Below are 18419 nucleotides of genomic sequence, written 5' to 3'. Positions count from 1 at the left end.
TTGTTACGGCTGGAGCATTACCTGGGAAAGCCGAGCAATTAGTGGAGCGTATTGACTGTATGTAACCATCTGAGGTCCCCTGAGTCTTCAACAGTATACCGACTTTCGAACTTAGTAAGAAGGACAGATTAGACGAGTTGGTAACGATTCACTACAGTTCAACAGCGGACAAAGTAGGAGAAGGAACACACAGATGAGCACCGGTATGGTTCTTCTTTATCCTACTCTGTCCTGTTTGTAATAATAATAATTGGTTTTTGGGGGAAAGGAAATGGCGCAGTATCTGTCTCATATATCGTTGGACACCCGAACCGCGCCGTAAGGGAAGGGATAAAGGAGGGAGTGAAAGAGAAGGGAAGAAGGAGGTGCCGTAGTGGAGGGCTCCGGAATAATTTAGACCACCTGGGGATCTTTAACGTGTACTGGCATCGCACAGCACACGGGCGCCTTAGCGTTTTTCCTCCATAAAAACGCAGCCGCCGCGGTCGGGTTCGAACCCGGGAACTCCGGATCAGTAGCCGAGCGCCCTAACCACTGAGCCACCGCGGCGGGGCGTGTTTGTTTGTGCTGTTCAACTATCATGAGTTTCTACCGCAAGCCCTCAGTACCATCGCTGCGCTTATAATCGTTCTTACGTTTGTGCTCACAGGCTCCGCAAGGTGGCAGCTATAGACGCTTAGAGAAACTGGACAAGAACCCTGCTGAACAGCTCCGGCAAGGAGAGGTCGGACAGGGCCATACCTGATGGGACGCCTCGGCTTCGTCCTTCTTGAGCAAGACGTTCCCTTCCGTCGACCCGTTTGTCCCACTGCGAGCGGCGGAAGACGTCGGTTGTGCCGCCGAGTCCGTGGGCCGCTGTTCGGGGTCGTTGGGTGGGGGACCCCCAGTCCGCGCGGTGTCGGGCGCGGAAGCCGGGCTCGCAACCGTCGGCGGTAGCAGAGGCAGCGACGACGGCGTGGGTTCGGTGCACAGCACCGGTGGCGCCAGGGACGATGCCAGGATGTGCAGCAGGAGGGGTACCAGGAGCCACTGAGCCACTGGTACCCCGCCGCCCGGTCCCATCACCGCGGCTACCTGCAGGACCCCTGTGAGGATGCGAAAAAGACGGGTTAGCCGATTTTAAAACTATAGTCAGTTTTTATTCGCAGGAAAATCACATCATCCTGCGGGTGGCAGAGACTAAAGGTATGGTTGCCTGACGAAGACTCTGCCCCCGTAACAAAAGGAGCAGCCTACAGCAGTACAGCAGAGAGCTGGTACAAAAAAGAGAAGCTGAGTTACAGATAGTACACGCATACATACAACATGGCTGTACTTAAACACTATGGACCGTTTTTTTTTAAAAATCACATTGAAGATTCGCTTAAATATCACAAAAACACGTAAAAAGAAATCAACAATTGAAAACAAAATTTACATTTATCATTGTTACTTAACAATCTCAACGGAAAACAAAATTGCCCGCAGTTCACGTTTGAACGTTTTTCTAGGTAGACAGAAATCTAAAATAGAAGCAGAGTTATTTAACATGTATATTACCTAATAAGCATTACATATTTAACATGTCTACTACCTATTAACAGTAGCGCATGCGCATACTGGTCTCGTCCGCTATGAAGGGGAACAAAGCTTGCTTACTCCATAATTATGCGTGACAAGCACACTTTTTCCTGTTTTTTTTTTTAACTTGCTTTCCTCCTGGCCTGTAAAATCCAAAGCGCCATTTTCAAAATTATTATAGAAATAACAAAAGAAAGATAAAAATTAGTCGTTTTTTAACAAACTGGTTGTTCCTTTTCATATTGGAGGGACCTGTATAAGGACGACAGCGAGATACACTGAATTAGCCCGCTGTTTATGCGCTCCCAGATAATTCGTGGAACTGGGCGAACAAATGGAAAGGTAACGCGAGCTTGTTGGCCGTCTACAATGTAGAAACATCGCACACAAAGACTAGCACTGCAAATTGCCCCAGGCATCAGAAGCGCCCCGGGGCTCCCAGATGCGGCGACATTTAGTGCATGACTTTTAGCGCTGACTTATTTTAGCTAAACGTCAGCATTAGTAGCTTCGTGTCCTCTGGTTTTCGTGTTTATGTGCTCTGTTACATTAGGCAGTTGGTAAATTTGTGGTAAACGCAGACACAAGGACAGAAACTGGTGACAGCAGTAAACTAAAAGAAGCGTTTTGGCGCCCATTACTTCGACCGTAAAGCACTCGCTGTCTCAGGTCTATCATGGAGTAGGTGATTATGAGCAAGCGTGACCTGTTAATAAGCACAATTACAGCAAGTCATTCAGTCAATCTCCAGATCAACCGACCGCGATCTCGTGAACTTGATATTTGCAACCATCCCCACAAAACTTGCTAGAACATATCGGTACAGCCAAGCACATTGACTACTATGAGAAGTGTAACCAATAAAAAAAACAAGGTCATCCCCACAAAGCGCTGCAGCAATTTTCTGCTACGAACTATATTAGTGAGCTTCGCTCTGGGACCGGACGTCACCAAGATTCTTTGGCTGAGAATCACCCTCAAGGGGCGTTTATGTATCAGGAGCCAAAGGTGGCCGGTCCAATCTTTAAAATAATAATAATAATAATAATAATAATAACTGGTTTTGGGGGAAATGAAATGGCGCAGTATCTGTCTCATATATCGGCGGACACCTGAACCGCGCCGTAAGGGAAGGGATAAAGGAGGGAGTGAAAGAAGAAAGGAAGAAAGAGGTGCCGTAGTGGAGGGCTCAAGATTAATTTCGACCACCTGGGGATCTTTAACGTGCACTGACATCGCACAGCACACGGGCACCTTAGCGTTCTGCCTCCATAAAAACGCAGCCGCCGAGGTCGGGTTCGAACCCGGGAACTCCGGATCAGCAGCCGAGCGCCCTAACCACTGATCCACCGCGATGGGGCCCGGTCCAATCTTCAAAGCTTACTTCGAGCGCAGCTGCACTGCTCTACTGAGAAACAGGAACTGGCAACGCGCCGACGACTGCTTACGAGAACCGCAGAAACGTTCAGCACTGCTTCGCGCTTTCCACCATCGTTGCGGTGATAAAAGTGATGCCAAAGGCGCCGTACGCCCCATCAGAACCTTCGTTGTCAGTGGCGATAAACAGGGGCTATTTTAGAACCCCGTCCTCGGCCTTCGTCCACTTCCCTGGCTGCATATGACAACCGGTATAAAAGAAATCGTAAAGATAGACGAACAAGCCAGGCCGAGCATGTGGTTCCTACGGGTGACCCTGCCCTCTCCGGAAGCCCTTGGGTCATCTTGCGGCACTTTCGTGGCCTGCCAGCTGGCATCGCGTTTCTCTCGAGAAAAAAGTGTGTTCTCTCCGAGAGTCTCAAAGACTCCGCGTTATTTTCACGGTCATTCGTAAACGACTATCGGACAATAGAGAAGAACATGAGAAACTAAAAGAGCGGTTCAGTTCAGTTCCCCTATCTATGCCTTGTTTGCGAACAAAGCAGTGGTGGTAGCCACGACTACCTCACCCCATCGCTATCTCGTCCCCCGCCACTTTGGAAGGCCACACCCCGTATTTCGATGCTAAGGCTTGAAATAAATAAAAACTGACTTTCCACGTTCTGCCAGAGAGAAGGAAAAAAAAGCAGCAGCTACTGCATCACCCTTTCCTACGAGCAGGCCCTATGCCATCTCAAAAACCAAAGGACTGTATGACGAGATCAGATATCATATAATGACAATCATTTGCAGTCTTTCTGGTTGGTCATCAGGTCAGCGCGGTAATGCCGACACTCTCTTTGGTAAGAAGGCAAAGGCGATAACGTTATTAAGTAGTTTTTTTTTTTCACAACATACGACTTTCATCATTATTGAGATGACAGCATCAGTTAATACCGGCAACTTTCACTCGCAAGCCTATTACTGTAAGAACTATCTCAGCGCACTGCTTATTCTGCAAGAAGTCTATACTAATTAGGCTAGCGGGCATGGGCGAACAAGGGGATAAAGATTACTCCTACCGGTAACGACGCCTCCGACCGCTAGAAGGCGCCGGCCGCGGCTGTGACGCGGGCTTACGAATTCACAGCCAAGGCCGCGAAAACAGCTCCACTAGGCCGCTCACTACACGAGGCGCTCGCTACAAGTTATGAGCTAGTGCGCACAGGCCGAGCTGCTTGCGCAGCAAAAAACCCTCCGCGCCTGCGCAGTGGTGTCCAAGTCGTACCCGGAACCAAACTCTCCGCTGAATACGTAACTTCCTACGAATAATAACTGTTTTTTTGGGGAAAGGAAATGGCGCAGTATCTGTCTCATATATCGTTGGACACCTGAACCGCGCCGTAAGGGAAGGGATAAAGGAGGGAGTGCAAGACGAAAGGAGAGAAGAGGTGCCGTAGTGGAGGGCTCCGGAATAATTTCGACCACCCGGGGATCTTTAACGTGCACTGACATCGCACAGCACACGGGCGCCTTAGCGTTTTTCCTCCATAAAAACGCAGCATTTTGTAAAACAGGCAATGAAGAGTTAAAAAAGAGAAACCAGAGAAGAACAGAAGTCCTACCGGGAACGGCGGTGCCAACCGATTGAGGGCGCAGCAGTAGGAACACGGTGCAGGGATTCGCGAGCGGCATTCGGCTACGAGCGCACCCACCCCGCGGTCTCTCCGCAGCTGCCGACGGTCGCGGCAGGCAGCGCGTTAGCCCCGTCGTCTTCCCCGCCACCAGGAAGCGGCAGATCGTAATCGGCGCGCGCGGCTCGCCGCCTTATCGGCCCATTATTGAATGCAGGCTCAAGAGGAGGGAGGGGGGGGGGGGGGGGGCTCGAGCTGGGCCCCGGACAGCGAAAGGAAGAGAACGAGGCGCATATACCGAGAATCAATGATGTTGTCGTTGCTTCGATAACAGTGGAGGTGTAGAGGAACGGGAGGGGAGGAGGAGAAAGCATACCGTAACGATCCGCGTATAACGGTAGTAGTCTTTCTTACACCGACAGCTGAGAGGTCATGATCAACCGAAAGCGCGAGAAAACGACCGGCTACGAAATAAGGGACACAGGACTAGACTCTATCTCATAACTTAGGTTTAATATAATAATAATAATAATTGGTTTTCGGGGAAACGAAATAGCGCAGTATCTGTCTCACATACCGGCGGACACCTGAACCGCGCCAGGACTTAAGGGATAAAGGAGGGAGTGAAAGAAGAAAAGGAAGAAAGAGGTGCCGTAGTGGAGGGCTCCGGAATAATTTGGACCACCTGGGGATCTTTAACGCGCACTGACATCGCACAGCACACGGGCGCCTTAGGGTTTTGCCTCCATAACTTAGATTTGTGCCTGTCTTTTTTACGGTAGTTAAATTCTTCGCGCATTTTTATCGTTGCCAACTAGCCCAAATGCCCACTGTATGAGAACTGTGCGCAGGGGACTGCGCCAGGAGAAAAATCGGCTCCGTGGCGTCGTATATCGTCACTCAAAACTCTGGAGTTGACCCACTGGCATATCAAAATACTATCTCTCCGTTTTGAGGAGTGGGCATTCTCGAAGATGACCCAGGTGTTGTGATGCCAGTAAAAAACGACAGAGAGGGTACCAAGATAAGACAGTCTCTAACCTCTTTTTGTAGTCTGGTCTTAGCGACAGCACTTTTTCTAGTATACGGCATGACTGCTGCCGTCGCGGATGAGCTGATCCTGTAAGGAAGCACCTGACTTACAGTACTACAGCAAAACGTTGCTGTCGGAACACGAATGTTTTTGTAGTTGCAATAAATGCAGATACCAAAATCTCACCACAATGTTTCGCGGTAACAACGAAACATTTTCTGCTGGAACCGGATCTAGGGGAGCAACAAACATACGGGCACTTTGCAGTGCACGCTCTACCTTATACGTGGAAACAGGGCAGGCACTGAGAAGCCTATGAACTTCATACGACCCTAAACCGTACCCTCGTATTGCCAATTTTCTGCTCCCAATAATCCTCCAGACGGAGCGCGCACCGGTAGCCTAGTGGTTTGAGCACCAGCCTCGCATGCGGGAGGTGCGGGGTTCGCTACCCAGTACCGCCGGGTATACCCACCGGTGATACAATGGGTATAAGCTTTCCCCTGGTCTCATGCTCGGCTTATTTGGGGCGAAAGGCTTGGGAAATGGGTCTTTGATCTGACCTTGAGAAGACAAAAAAAGGCTTGTGCCATGACGCTCTTTGGCCTCAGACACCCCTACGCCCTAAAATATCATCACCACCACCACCATCAGTCTTCTAGACGGCCAAGAATTTCCATCGCCTTCAACGAAGGCGACTGAACAATCCCGCTTAGTGGGACAGCATAATGACAACTTCGACTAAGACTGTATGGCTACGTGAATAAATTATGTTTAAAACCCGAACAAGAAAAAGAAAGTTTTAAATATTACTATACCAGCGACGAATCTGTTTTCGTCCACCTGCAATCACCAGCCAGCTCACCTCATGTAATACGCGAGTATCTACGGTAATCGACAGTCGCTGAAGAGCGCTGGGGGGGAGGGGCTTTCTTTATTTAGCACACAAGCCGGGCAAACCTCTCCTCAAGGTGCAGAAGAGCGGAAGAGGCAGTCAAGATGCGATATCTCCAGGTAAGCTTATTAACGATCGCTTCGCTACGCCATTAACGCCTCACCGGACTTTTCTGCAAAGCGCGTGCACATGCAGTAAGAGCTGCTTCCCAGTTCTTAAAGGCCTTCCGGATTAAAGCCTCGACCACGCTTATTCCCTCATCTTCCGGAACTTTTCATTCCCCACGTTTCCTCACCGGGATTTCACTAACGCCATCTACCGGAAATGCGGTCCAAGCACTAAGACGGTATATATAGATTGCGATCCATTTACACAGGGTGTTTCATCTAAGACTGCACTCAATTTTTGTTTTAAAAATAGGCTTTCTTAGTTAGAAGAGCGCTTCTTTCGGATAGCTTTGCCAGCGGTGTAGTACATCACAATGCAGCTAAGACGTGCTAACTACCAGGCTGGTTAACTAATACTGAATAGCTAATTTTTTTAACTGTTACTGTAAGGCTCCTTAATTACTGAGAGGCGTGTAGCCTGCCGTAAGTAATATGCATATCAGTTGTTAGAATTTCGAAAACACGGTTACCCTCGGCGCTGTAGCCCAACAAATTTCGGCTACATCGCGCTAATATACACGCACTTTCGAGAAGCTTGCAGGCAAAGCAACCCCTTCAGTGCACGCAACTCGCCGGAATAGCCAAAACTTGTTGGGCCACAGCGCCGAGAGTAACCACGTTCTCGAAATTCTAAAAACTGAAATGGATATTACTTACGGTGGGCTACACGCATCTCAATATTTATGGAGCCTAACAGAATATAAGTCGAGGCAATCAAAATGAATGAAAAATAATAGCCCCTCCCGCACCACTACTGCATCGCGGGTGTAATTCCAATAGTAATATAAAAGATGTGAACCTGAGGTAATAGAAATTTTGCCACCCAAAGGTGGAAAGAAATCAATAAGGCAATGCTGAAGTAAGAGTTAAAAAGTTACCTAATCAAAACTAATCACCCAGCATGTTAGCACGTCATAGCTGTATTCTGACACACTACACCGCTGACCATGCTATGTCGAAAAAAATCGCTCTTAAAACTGAAAAAGCCTATTTTTTAAATTGTGTAAAGTCCTAGGTGAAACACCCTGCATATATGAGAGGCGTACCGGGCGTCAGCCATTGAACGCGAAGTTAGGTGTTAATTAGCCAGGACAGAAACACCCTACTACACTTCGCATTAGTTGCGTCAGATTGCACAAGCGGCTTGCCCAAATCGACATCAGTTTGCACAACTCGATTTGTGCAATCTGGCTGTGACAGCGGTGCAGGTTAAAAAATTGTATCGGGCCATAGCTCGTTAAAATGAAGCCAATCAGTTTTGCAAGCGTGAAGCGCGCGCTGTAAATTGTCTGGGGGTGTGTACGCAACTGTGCAAAACGCTGTGCACCGGTCAAGAAACTGTAACACGCTTCTGACCGGTGAAGAAAATAGGCATTCAAAGGTGGCCATGCAATCACTTATTCTTTTCTTAGCAGCAAATTATGCGCCAAGACCAGAATAAAATTGTGCGATAACATCGGTCTGTAACTATGTATGAGACTATGCTGAACTTCGTGCTACAAAGATGGCAACCATAAAAGGAAAACACATACGTCAACGAGAAAAGAAAACACTAACTTCATTTGAAATGAAATCCCTGCTAGGCTTAGTCCGCTTCCAGAAAAAGCCACCAGATGGCTCAGAACAAAGACGCACACCTTGCGTCTGAATACGGGTGATGCCCGTGACTCATTGCACTAGCGGGCCTGACAGGCATAAGCAAACAAACAAACAAACAAACAAATTTTCATGGTTGGAAATTCAAGGCATGGTGATCTTTGGTCTGTACAGTATACCATCGCTCCATCGACTGTAAAGCATTTTATTCGTCGGAAACAGCTTCGTGCTAACCGTTGCTTGCACTCATATTTGGCGCTACAGTGCTTTTGATGATGACGACTCTAATGGTGAGAAACAACTAGATGATATAGATGGGTGACTGAATTTAATGCGGCTCAAAGCGGGCATTTCCACTACTGCCACCTCGTTCTATTTACCCCATCGAAGTCGCCCAAGTGCAATTAGTGACTTGCAAATTAAATCTCCACATAGTGACAAGACAAGTTTCCCCAGATGCCAATTTCATTTCTTCCATTGGTTGCGAGGAGTAAAAGTGCGGGCACTTTTTAACAACGTTCCTCCCAAAAACTGCGGATAATAAACCTCGCAGAGCAGCACTAAAAACGTTCCTCTCAAAAACTGCGGATAATAAACCTTGCAGAGCAGCACTAAAAACGTTCCCCTCAAAAGCTGAGGATGAGAAACCTCGCAGAGCAGCACTAAAAACGTTCCTCTCAAAAACTGCGGATAAGAAACCTCGCAGAGCAGCACTAAAAACGTTCCTCTCAAAAACTGCGGATAAGAAACCTCGCAGAACAGCACTAAAAACGTTTTTCTCAAAAACTGCGGATAAGAAACCTTGCAGAGCAGCACTAAAAACGTTCCTCTCAAAAACTGCGGATAAGAAACCTCGCAGAGCAGCACTAAAAACGTTTTTCTCAAAAACTGCGGATAAGAAACCTCGCAGAGCAGCACTAAAAAGTTCCTCTCAGAAACTGCGGATAAGAAACCTCGCAGAGCAGCACTAAAAACGTTTTTCTCAAAAACTGCGGATAAGAAACCTCGCAGAGCAGCACTAAAAAGTTCCTCTCAGAAACTGCGGATAAGAAACCTCGCAGAGCAGCACTAAAAACGTTCCTCTCAAAAATTGCGGATAAGAAACCTCGCAGAGCAGCACTAAAAAAGTTCCTCTCAGAAACTGCGGATAAGAAACCTCGCAGAGCAGCACTAAAAACGTTCCTCTCAAAAATTGCGGATAAGAAACCTCGCAGAGCAGCACTAAAAACGTTCCTCTCAAAAACTGCGGATAAGAAACCTCGCAGAGCAGCACTAAAAACGTTCCTCTCAAAAACTGCGGATAAGAAACCTCGCAGAGCAGCACTAAAAACGTTCCTCTCAAAAACTGCGGATAAGAAACCTCGCAGAGCAGCACTAAAAACGTTTTTCTCAAAAACTGCGGATAAGAAACCTCGCAGAGCAGCACTAAAAAGTTCCTCTCAGAAACTGCGGATAAGAAACCTCGCAGAGCAGCACTAAAAACGTTCCTCTCAAAAATTGCGGATAAGAAACCTCGCAGAGCAGCACTAAAAAAGTTCCTCTCAGAAACTGCGGATAAGAAACCTCGCAGAGCAGCACTAAAAACGTTCCTCTCAAAAATTGCGGATAAGAAACCTCGCAGAGCAGCACTAAAAACGTTCCTCTCAAAAACTGCGGATAAGAAACCTCGCAGAGCAGCACTAAAAACGTTCCTCTCAAAAACTGCGGATAAGAAACCTCGCAGAGCAGCACTAAAAACGTTCCTCTCAAAAATTGCGGATAAGAAACCTCGCAGAGCAGCACTAAAAAAGTTCCTCTCAGAAACTGCGGATAAGAAACCTCGCAGAGCAGCACTAAAAACGTTCCTCTCACAAATTGCGGATAAGAAACCTCGCAGAGCAGCACTAAAAACGTTCCTCTCAAAAACTGCGGATAAGAAACCTCGCAGAGCAGCACTAAAAACGTTCCTCTCAAAAACTGCGGATAAGAAACCTCGCAGAGCAGCACTAAAAACGTTCCTCTCAAAAACTGCGGATAAGAAACCTCGCAGAGCAGCACTAAAAAAGTTCCTCTAAAAAACTGCGGATAATAAACCTCGCAGAGCAGCACTAAAAACGTTCCCCTCAAAAGCTGAGGATGAGAAACCTCGCAGAGCAGCACTAAAAAGTTCCTCTCAAAAACTGCGGATAAGAAACCTCGCAGAGCAGCACTAAAAACGTTCCTCTCAAAAACTGCGGAAAAGAAACCTCGCAGAACAGCACTAAAAACGTTTTTCTCAAAAACTGCGGATAAGAAACCTTGCAGAGCAGCACTAAAAACGTTCCTCTCAAAAACTGCGGATAAGAAACCTCGCAGAACAGCACTAAAAACGTTTTTCTCAAAAACTGCGGATAAGAAACCTCGCAGAGCAGCACTAAAAACGTTCCTCTCAAAAACTGCGGATTAGAAACCTCCCAGAGCAGCACTAAAAACGTTTTTCTCAAAAACTGCGGATAAGAAACCTCGCAGAGCAGCACTAAAAAGTTCCTCTCAGAAACTGCGGATAAGAAACCTCGCAGAGCAGCACTAAAAACGTTCCTCTCAAAAATTGCGGATAAGAAACCTCGCAGAGCAGCACTAAAAAAGTTCCTCTCAGAAACTGCGGATAAGAAACCTCGCAGAGCAGCACTAAAAACGTTCCTCTCAAAAATTGCGGATAAGAAACCTCGCAGAGCAGCACTAAAAACGTTCCTCTCAAAAACTGCGGATATGAAACCTCGCAGAGCAGCACTAAAAACGTTCCTCTCAAAAACTGCGGATAAGAAACCTCGCAGAGCAGCACTAAAAACGTTCCTCTCAAAAATTGCGGATAAGAATCCTCGCAGAGCAGCACTAAAAAAGTTCCTCTCAGAAACTGCGGATAAGAAACCTCGCAGAGCAGCACTAAAAACGTTCCTCTCAAAAATTGCGGATAAGAAACCTCGCAGAGCAGCACTAAAAACGTTCCTCTCAAAAACTGCTGATAAGAAACCTCGCAGAGCAGCACTAAAAACGTTCCTCTCAAAAACTGCGGATAAGAAACCTCGCAGAGCAGCACTAAAAACGTTCCTCTCAAAAACTGCGGATAAGAAACCTCGCAGAGCAGCACTAAAAAAGTTCCTCTCAGAAACTGCTGATAAGAAACCTCGCAGAGCAGCACTAAAAACGTTCCTCTCAAAAACTGCGGATAAGAAACCTCGCAAAGCAGCACTAAAAAAGTTCCTCACAGAAACTGCTGATAAGAAACCTCGCAGAGCAGCACTAAAAACGTTCCTCTCAAAAACTGCGGATAAGAAACCTCGCAGAGCAGCACTAAAAACGTTCCTCTCAAAAATTGCGGATAAGAAACCTCGCAGAGCAGCACTAAAAACGTTCCCCTCAAAAGCTGAGGATGAGAAACCTCGCAGAGCAGCACTAAAAAGTTCCTCTCAAAAACTGCGGATAAGAAACCTCGCAGAGCAGCACTAAAAACGTTCCTCTCAAAAACTGCGGATAAGAAACCTCGCAGAACAGCACTAAAAACGTTTTTCTCAAAAACTGCGGATAAGAAACCTCGCAGAACAGCACTAAAAACGTTTTTCTCAAAAACTGCGGATAAGAAACCTCGCAAAGCAGCACTAAAAACGTTCCTCTCAAAAACTGCGGATAAGAAACCTCGCAGAACAGCACTAAAAACGTTTTTCTCAAAAACTGCGGATAAGAAACCTCGCAGAGCAGCACTAAAAACGTTCCTCTCAAAAACTGCGGATAAGAAACCTCGCAGAACAGCACTAAAAACGTTTTCTCAAAAACTGCGGATAAGAAACCTCGCAGAGCAGCACTAAAAAGTTCCTCTCAAAAACTGCGGATAAGAAACCTCGCAGAGCAGCACTAAAAACGTTCCTCTCAAAAACTGCGGATAAGAAACCTCGCAGAACAGCACTAAAAACGTTTTTCTCAAAAACTGCGGATAAGAAACCTCGCAGAGCAGCACTAAAAACGTTCCTCTCAAAAACTGCGGATAAGAAACCTCGCAGAACAGCACTAAAAACGTTTTTCTCAAAAACTGCGGATAAGAAACCTCGCAGAGCAGCACTAAAAACGTTCCTCTCAAAAACTGCGGATAAGAAACCTCGCAGAGCAGCACTAAAAACGTTCCTCTCAAAAATTGCGGATAAGAAACCTCACAGAGCAGCACTAAAAAAGTTCCTCTCAGAAACTGCGGATAAGAAACCTCGCAGAGCAGCACTAAAAACGTTCCTCTCAAAAATTGCGGATAAGAAACCTCGCAGAGCAGCACTAAAAACGTTCCTCTCAAAAACTGCGGATAAGAAACCTCGCAGAGCAGCACTAAAAACGTTCCTCTCAAAAACTGCGGATAAGAAACCTCGCAGAACAGCACTAAAAACGTTTTTCTCAAAAACTGCGGATAAGAAACCTTGCAGAGCAGCACTAAAAACGTTCCTCTCAAAAACTGCGGATAAGAAACCTCGCAGAGCAGCACTAAAAACGTTTTTCTCAAAAACTGCGGATAAGAAACCTCGCAGAGCAGCACTAAAAAGTTCCTCTCAGAAACTGCGGATAAGAAACCTCGCAGAGCAGCACTAAAAACGTTTTTCTCAAAAACTGCGGATAAGAAACCTCGCAGAGCAGCACTAAAAAGTTCCTCTCAGAAACTGCGGATAAGAAACCTCGCAGAGCAGCACTAAAAACGTTCCTCTCAAAAATTGCCGATAAGAAACCTCGCAGAGCAGCACTAAAAAAGTTCCTCTCAGAAACTGCGGATAAGAAACCTCGCAGAGCAGCACTAAAAACGTTCCTCTCAAAAATTGCGGATAAGAAACCTCGCAGAGCAGCACTAAAAACGTTCCTCTCAAAAACTGCGGATAAGAAACCTCGCAGAGCAGCACTAAAAACGTTCCTCTCAAAAACTGCGGATAAGAAACCTCGCAGAGCAGCACTAAAAACGTTCCTCTCAAAAACTGCGGATAAGAAACCTCGCAGAGCAGCACTAAAAACGTTTTTCTCAAAAACTGCGGATAAGAAACCTCGCAGAGCAGCACTAAAAAGTTCCTCTCAGAAACTGCGGATAAGAAACCTCGCAGAGCAGCACTAAAAACGTTCCTCTCAAAAATTGCGGATAAGAAACCTCGCAGAGCAGCACTAAAAAAGTTCCTCTCAGAAACTGCGGATAAGAAACCTCGCAGAGCAGCACTAAAAACGTTCCTCTCAAAAATTGCGGATAAGAAACCTCGCAGAGCAGCACTAAAAACGTTCCTCTCAAAAACTGCGGATAAGAAACCTCGCAGAGCAGCACTAAAAACGTTCCTCTCAAAAACTGCGGATAAGAAACCTCGCAGAGCAGCACTAAAAACGTTCCTCTCAAAAATTGCGGATAAGAAACCTCGCAGAGCAGCACTAAAAAAGTTCCTCTCAGAAACTGCGGATAAGAAACCTCGCAGAGCAGCACTAAAAACGTTCCTCTCACAAATTGCGGATAAGAAACCTCGCAGAGCAGCACTAAAAACGTTCCTCTCAAAAACTGCGGATAAGAAACCTCGCAGAGCAGCACTAAAAACGTTCCTCTCAAAAACTGCGGATAAGAAACCTCGCAGAGCAGACTAAAAACGTTCCTCTCAAAAACTGCGGATAAGAAACCTCGCAGAGCAGCACTAAAAAAGTTCCTCTAAAAAACTGCGGATAATAAACCTCGCAGAGCAGCACTAAAAACGTTCCCCTCAAAAGCTGAGGATGAGAAACCTCGCAGAGCAGCACTAAAAAGTTCCTCTCAAATACTGCGGATAAGAAACCTCGCAGAGCAGCACTAAAAACGTTCCTCTCAAAAACTGCGGAAAAGAAACCTCGCAGAACAGCACTAAAAACGTTTTTCTCAAAAACTGCGGATAAGAAACCTTGCAGAGCAGCACTAAAAACGTTCCTCTCAAAAACTGCGGATAAGAAACCTCGCAGAACAGCACTAAAAACGTTTTTCTCAAAAACTGCGGATAAGAAACCTCGCAGAGCAGCACTAAAAACGTTCCTCTCAAAAACTGCGGATAAGAAACCTCCCAGAGCAGCACTAAAAACGTTTTTCTCAAAAACTGCGGATAAGAAACCTCGCAGAGCAGCACTAAAAAGTTCCTCTCAGAAACTGCGGATAAGAAACCTCGCAGAGCAGCACTAAAAACGTTCCTCTCAAAAATTGCGGATAAGAAACCTCGCAGAGCAGCACTAAAAAAGTTCCTCTCAGAAACTGCGGATAAGAAACCTCGCAGAGCAGCACTAAAAACGTTCCTCTCAAAAATTGCGGATAAGAAACCTCGCAGAGCAGCACTAAAAACGTTCCTCTCAAAAACTGCGGATATGAAACCTCGCAGAGCAGCACTAAAAACGTTCCTCTCAAAAACTGCGGATAAGAAACCTCGCAGAGCAGCACTAAAAACGTTCCTCTCAAAAATTGCGGATAAGAATCCTCGCAGAGCAGCACTAAAAAAGTTCCTCTCAGAAACTGCGGATAAGAAACCTCGCAGAGCAGCACTAAAAACGTTCCTCTCAAAAATTGCGGATAAGAAACCTCGCAGAGCAGCACTAAAAACGTTCCTCTCAAAAACTGCGGATAAGAAACCTCGCAGAGCAGCACTAAAAACGTTCCTCTCAAAAACTGCGGATAAGAAACCTCGCAGAGCAGCACTAAAAACGTTCCTCTCAAAAACTGCGGATAAGAAACCTCGCAGAGCAGCACTAAAAAAGTTCCTCTCAGAAACTGCTGATAAGAAACCTCGCAGAGCAGCACTAAAAACGTTCCTCTCAAAAACTGCGGATAAGAAACCTCGCAAAGCAGCACTAAAAAAGTTCCTCACAGAAACTGCTGATAAGAAACCTCGCAGAGCAGCACTAAAAACGTTCCTCTCAAAAACTGCGGATAAGAAACCTCGCAGAGCAGCACTAAAAACGTTCCTCTCAAAAATTGCGGATAAGAAACCTCGCAGAGCAGCACTAAAAACGTTCCTCTCAAAAACTGCGGATAATAAACCTCGCAGAGCAGCACTAAAAACGTTCCCCTCAAAAGCTGAGGATGAGAAACCTCGCAGAGCAGCACTAAAAAGTTCCTCTCAAAAACTGCGGATAAGAAACCTCGCAGAGCAGCACTAAAAACGTTCCTCTCAAAAACTGCGGATAAGAAACCTCGCAGAACAGCACTAAAAACGTTTTTCTCAAAAACTGCGGATAAGAAACCTCGCAAAGCAGCACTAAAAACGTTCCTCTCAAAAACTGCGGATAAGAAACCTCGCAGAACAGCACTAAAAACGTTTTTCTCAAAAACTGCGGATAAGAAACCTCGCAGAGCAGCACTAAAAACGTTCCTCTCAAAAACTGCGGATAAGAAACCTCGCAGAACAGCACTAAAAACGTTTTCTCAAAAACTGCGGATAAGAAACCTCGCAGAGCAGCACTAAAAAGTTCCTCTCAAAAACTGCGGATAAGAAACCTCGCAGAGCAGCACTAAAAACGTTCCTCTCAAAAACTGCGGACAAGAAACCTCGCAGAACAGCACTAAAAACGTTTTTCTCAAAAACTGCGGATAAGAAACCTCGCAGAGCAGCACTAAAAACGTTCCTCTCAAAAACTGCGGATAAGAAACCTCGCAGAACAGCACTAAAAACGTTTTTCTCAAAAACTGCGGATAAGAAACCTCGCAGAGCAGCACTAAAAACGTTCCTCTCAAAACTGCGGATAAGAAACCTCGCAGAGCAGCACTAAAAACGTTCCTCTCAAAAATTGCGGATAAGAAACCTCACAGAGCAGCATTAAAAAAGTTCCTCTCAGAAACTGCGGATAAGAAACCTCGCAGAGCAGCACTAAAAACGTTCCTCTCAAAAATTGCGGATAAGAAACCTCGCAGAGCAGCACTAAAAACGTTCCTCTCAAAAACTGCGGACAAGAAACCTCGCAGAGCAGCACTAAAAACGTTCCTCTCAAAAACTGCTGATAAGAAACCTCGCAGAGCAGCACTAAAAACGTTCCTCTCAAAAACTGCGGATAAGAAACCTCGCAGAACAGCACTAAAAACGTTTTTCTCAAAAACTGCGGATAAGAAACCTTGCAGAGCAGCACTAAAAACGTTCCTCTCAAAAACTGCGGATAAGAAACCTCGCAGAGCAGCACTAAAAACGTTTTTCTCAAAAACTGCGGATAAGAAACCTCGCAGAGCAGCACTAAAAAGTTCCTCTCAGAAACTGCGGATAAGAAACCTCGCAGAGCAGCACTAAAAACGTTTTTCTCAAAAACCTGCGGATAAGAAACCTCGCAGAGCAGCACTAAAAAGTTCCTCTCAGAAACTGCGGATAAGAAACCTCGCAGAGCAGCACTAAAAACGTTCCTCTCAAAAATTGCGGATAAGAAACCTCGCAGAGCAGCACTAAAAAGTTCCTCTCAGAAACTGCGGATAAGAAACCTCGCAGAGCAGCACTAAAAACGTTCCTCTCAAAAATTGCGGATAAGAAACCTCGCAGAGCAGCACTAAAAACGTTCCTCTCAAAAACTGCGGATAAGAAACCTCGCAGAGCAGCACTAAAAACGTTCCTCTCAAAAACTGCGGATAAGAAACCTCGCAGAGCAGCACTAAAACGTTCCTCTCAAAAACTGCGGATAAGAAACCTCGCAGAGCAGCACTAAAAACGTTTTTCTCAAAAACTGCGGATAAGAAACCTCGCAGAGCAGCACTAAAAAGTTCCTCTCAGAAACTGCGGATAAGAAACCTCGCAGAGCAGCACTAAAAACGTTCCTCTCAAAAATTGCGGATAAGAAACCTCGCAGAGCAGCACTAAAAAAGTTCCTCTCAGAAACTGCGGATAAGAAACCTCGCAGAGCAGCACTAAAAACGTTCCTCTCAAAAATTGCGGATAAGAAACCTCGCAGAGCAGCATTAAAACGTTCCTCTCAAAAACTGCGGATAAGAAACCTCGCAGAGCAGCACTAAAAACGTTCCTCTCAAAAACTGCGGATAAGAAACCTCGCAGAGCAGCACTAAAAACGTTCCTCTCAAAAATTGCGGATAAGAAACCTCGCAGAGCAGCACTAAAAAAGTTCCTCTCAGAAACTGCGGATAAGAAACCTCGCAGAGCAGCACTAAAAACGTTCCTCTCACAAATTGCGGATAAGAAACCTCGCAGAGCAGCACTAAAAACGTTCCTCTCAAAAACTGCGGATAAGAAACCTCGCAGAGCAGCACTAAAAACGTTCCTCTCAAAAACTGCGGAAAAGAAACCTCGCAGAACAGCACTAAAAACGTTTTTCTCAAAAACTGCGGATAAGAAACCTTGCAGAGCAGCACTAAAAACGTTCCTCTCAAAAACTGCGGATAAGAAACCTCGCAGAACAGCACTAAAAACGTTTTTTTCAAAAACTGCGGATAAGAAACCTCGCAGAGCAGCACTAAAAACGTTCCTCTCAAAAACTGCGGATAAGAAACCTCCCAGAGCAGCACTAAAAACGTTTTTCTCAAAAACTGCGGATAAGAAACCTCGCAGAGCAGCACTAAAAAGTTCCTCTCAGAAACTGCGGATAAGAAACCTCGCAGAGCAGCACTAAAAACGTTCCTCTCAAAAATTGCGGATAAGAAACCTCGCAGAGCAGCACTAAAAAAGTTCCTCTCAGAAACTGCGGATAAGAAACCTCGCAGAGCAGCACTAAAAACGTTCCTCTCAAAAATTGCGGATAAGAAACCTCGCAGAGCAGCACTAAAAACGTTCCTCTCAAAAACTGCGGATATGAAACCTCGCAGAGCAGCACTAAAAACGTTCCTCTCAAAAACTGCGGATAAGAAACCTAGCAGAGCAGCACTAAAAACGTTCCTCTCAAAAATTGCGGATAAGAATCCTCGCAGAGCAGCACTAAAAAAGTTCCTCTCAGAAACTGCGGATAAGAAACCTCGCAGAGCAGCACTAAAAACGTTCCTCTCAAAAATTGCGGATAAGAAACCTCGCAGAGCAGCACTAAAAACGTTCCTCTCAAAAACTGCGGATAAGAAACCTCGCAGAGCAGCACTAAAAACGTTCCTCTCAAAAACTGCGGATAAGAAACCTCGCAGAGCAGCACTAAAAACGTTCCTCTCAAAAACTGCGGATAAGAAACCTCGCAGAGCAGCACTAAAAAAGTTCCTCTCAGAAACTGCTGATAAGAAACCTCGCAGAGCAGCACTA

General features: G+C 45.9%; 1 protein-coding gene across 4 annotated transcripts in view; it reads right to left on the bottom strand.

The window, feature by feature from the left end:
• The window catches only part of LOC144101282 (receptor-type guanylate cyclase Gyc76C-like), a 329269-nt gene that overhangs the window by 141563 nt on the left and 169287 nt on the right, over window positions 1-18419 (bottom strand). For 3 of the 4 annotated variants that reach the window (XR_013307978.1, XM_077634377.1, XM_077634378.1), the window contains one exon: window positions 742-1085. Coding sequence is in view for 3 of the 4 variants with exons in the window: in XM_077634377.1 (XP_077490503.1) it covers window positions 742-1062 (321 nt within the window). In the remaining variant the exon portion in view is untranslated. Of the gene's footprint in view, window positions 1-741; window positions 1086-4541; window positions 4681-18419 lie in introns of those variants that run through there. The other variant, XM_077634376.1, reaches the window with a different exon arrangement.

Source organism: Amblyomma americanum, chromosome 8, assembly GCF_052857255.1.
Source record: "Amblyomma americanum isolate KBUSLIRL-KWMA chromosome 8, ASM5285725v1, whole genome shotgun sequence".
NCBI lineage: Eukaryota > Metazoa > Arthropoda > Arachnida > Ixodida > Ixodidae > Amblyomma > Amblyomma americanum.
This window is presented reverse-complemented; position numbering and strand designations above follow the sequence as displayed.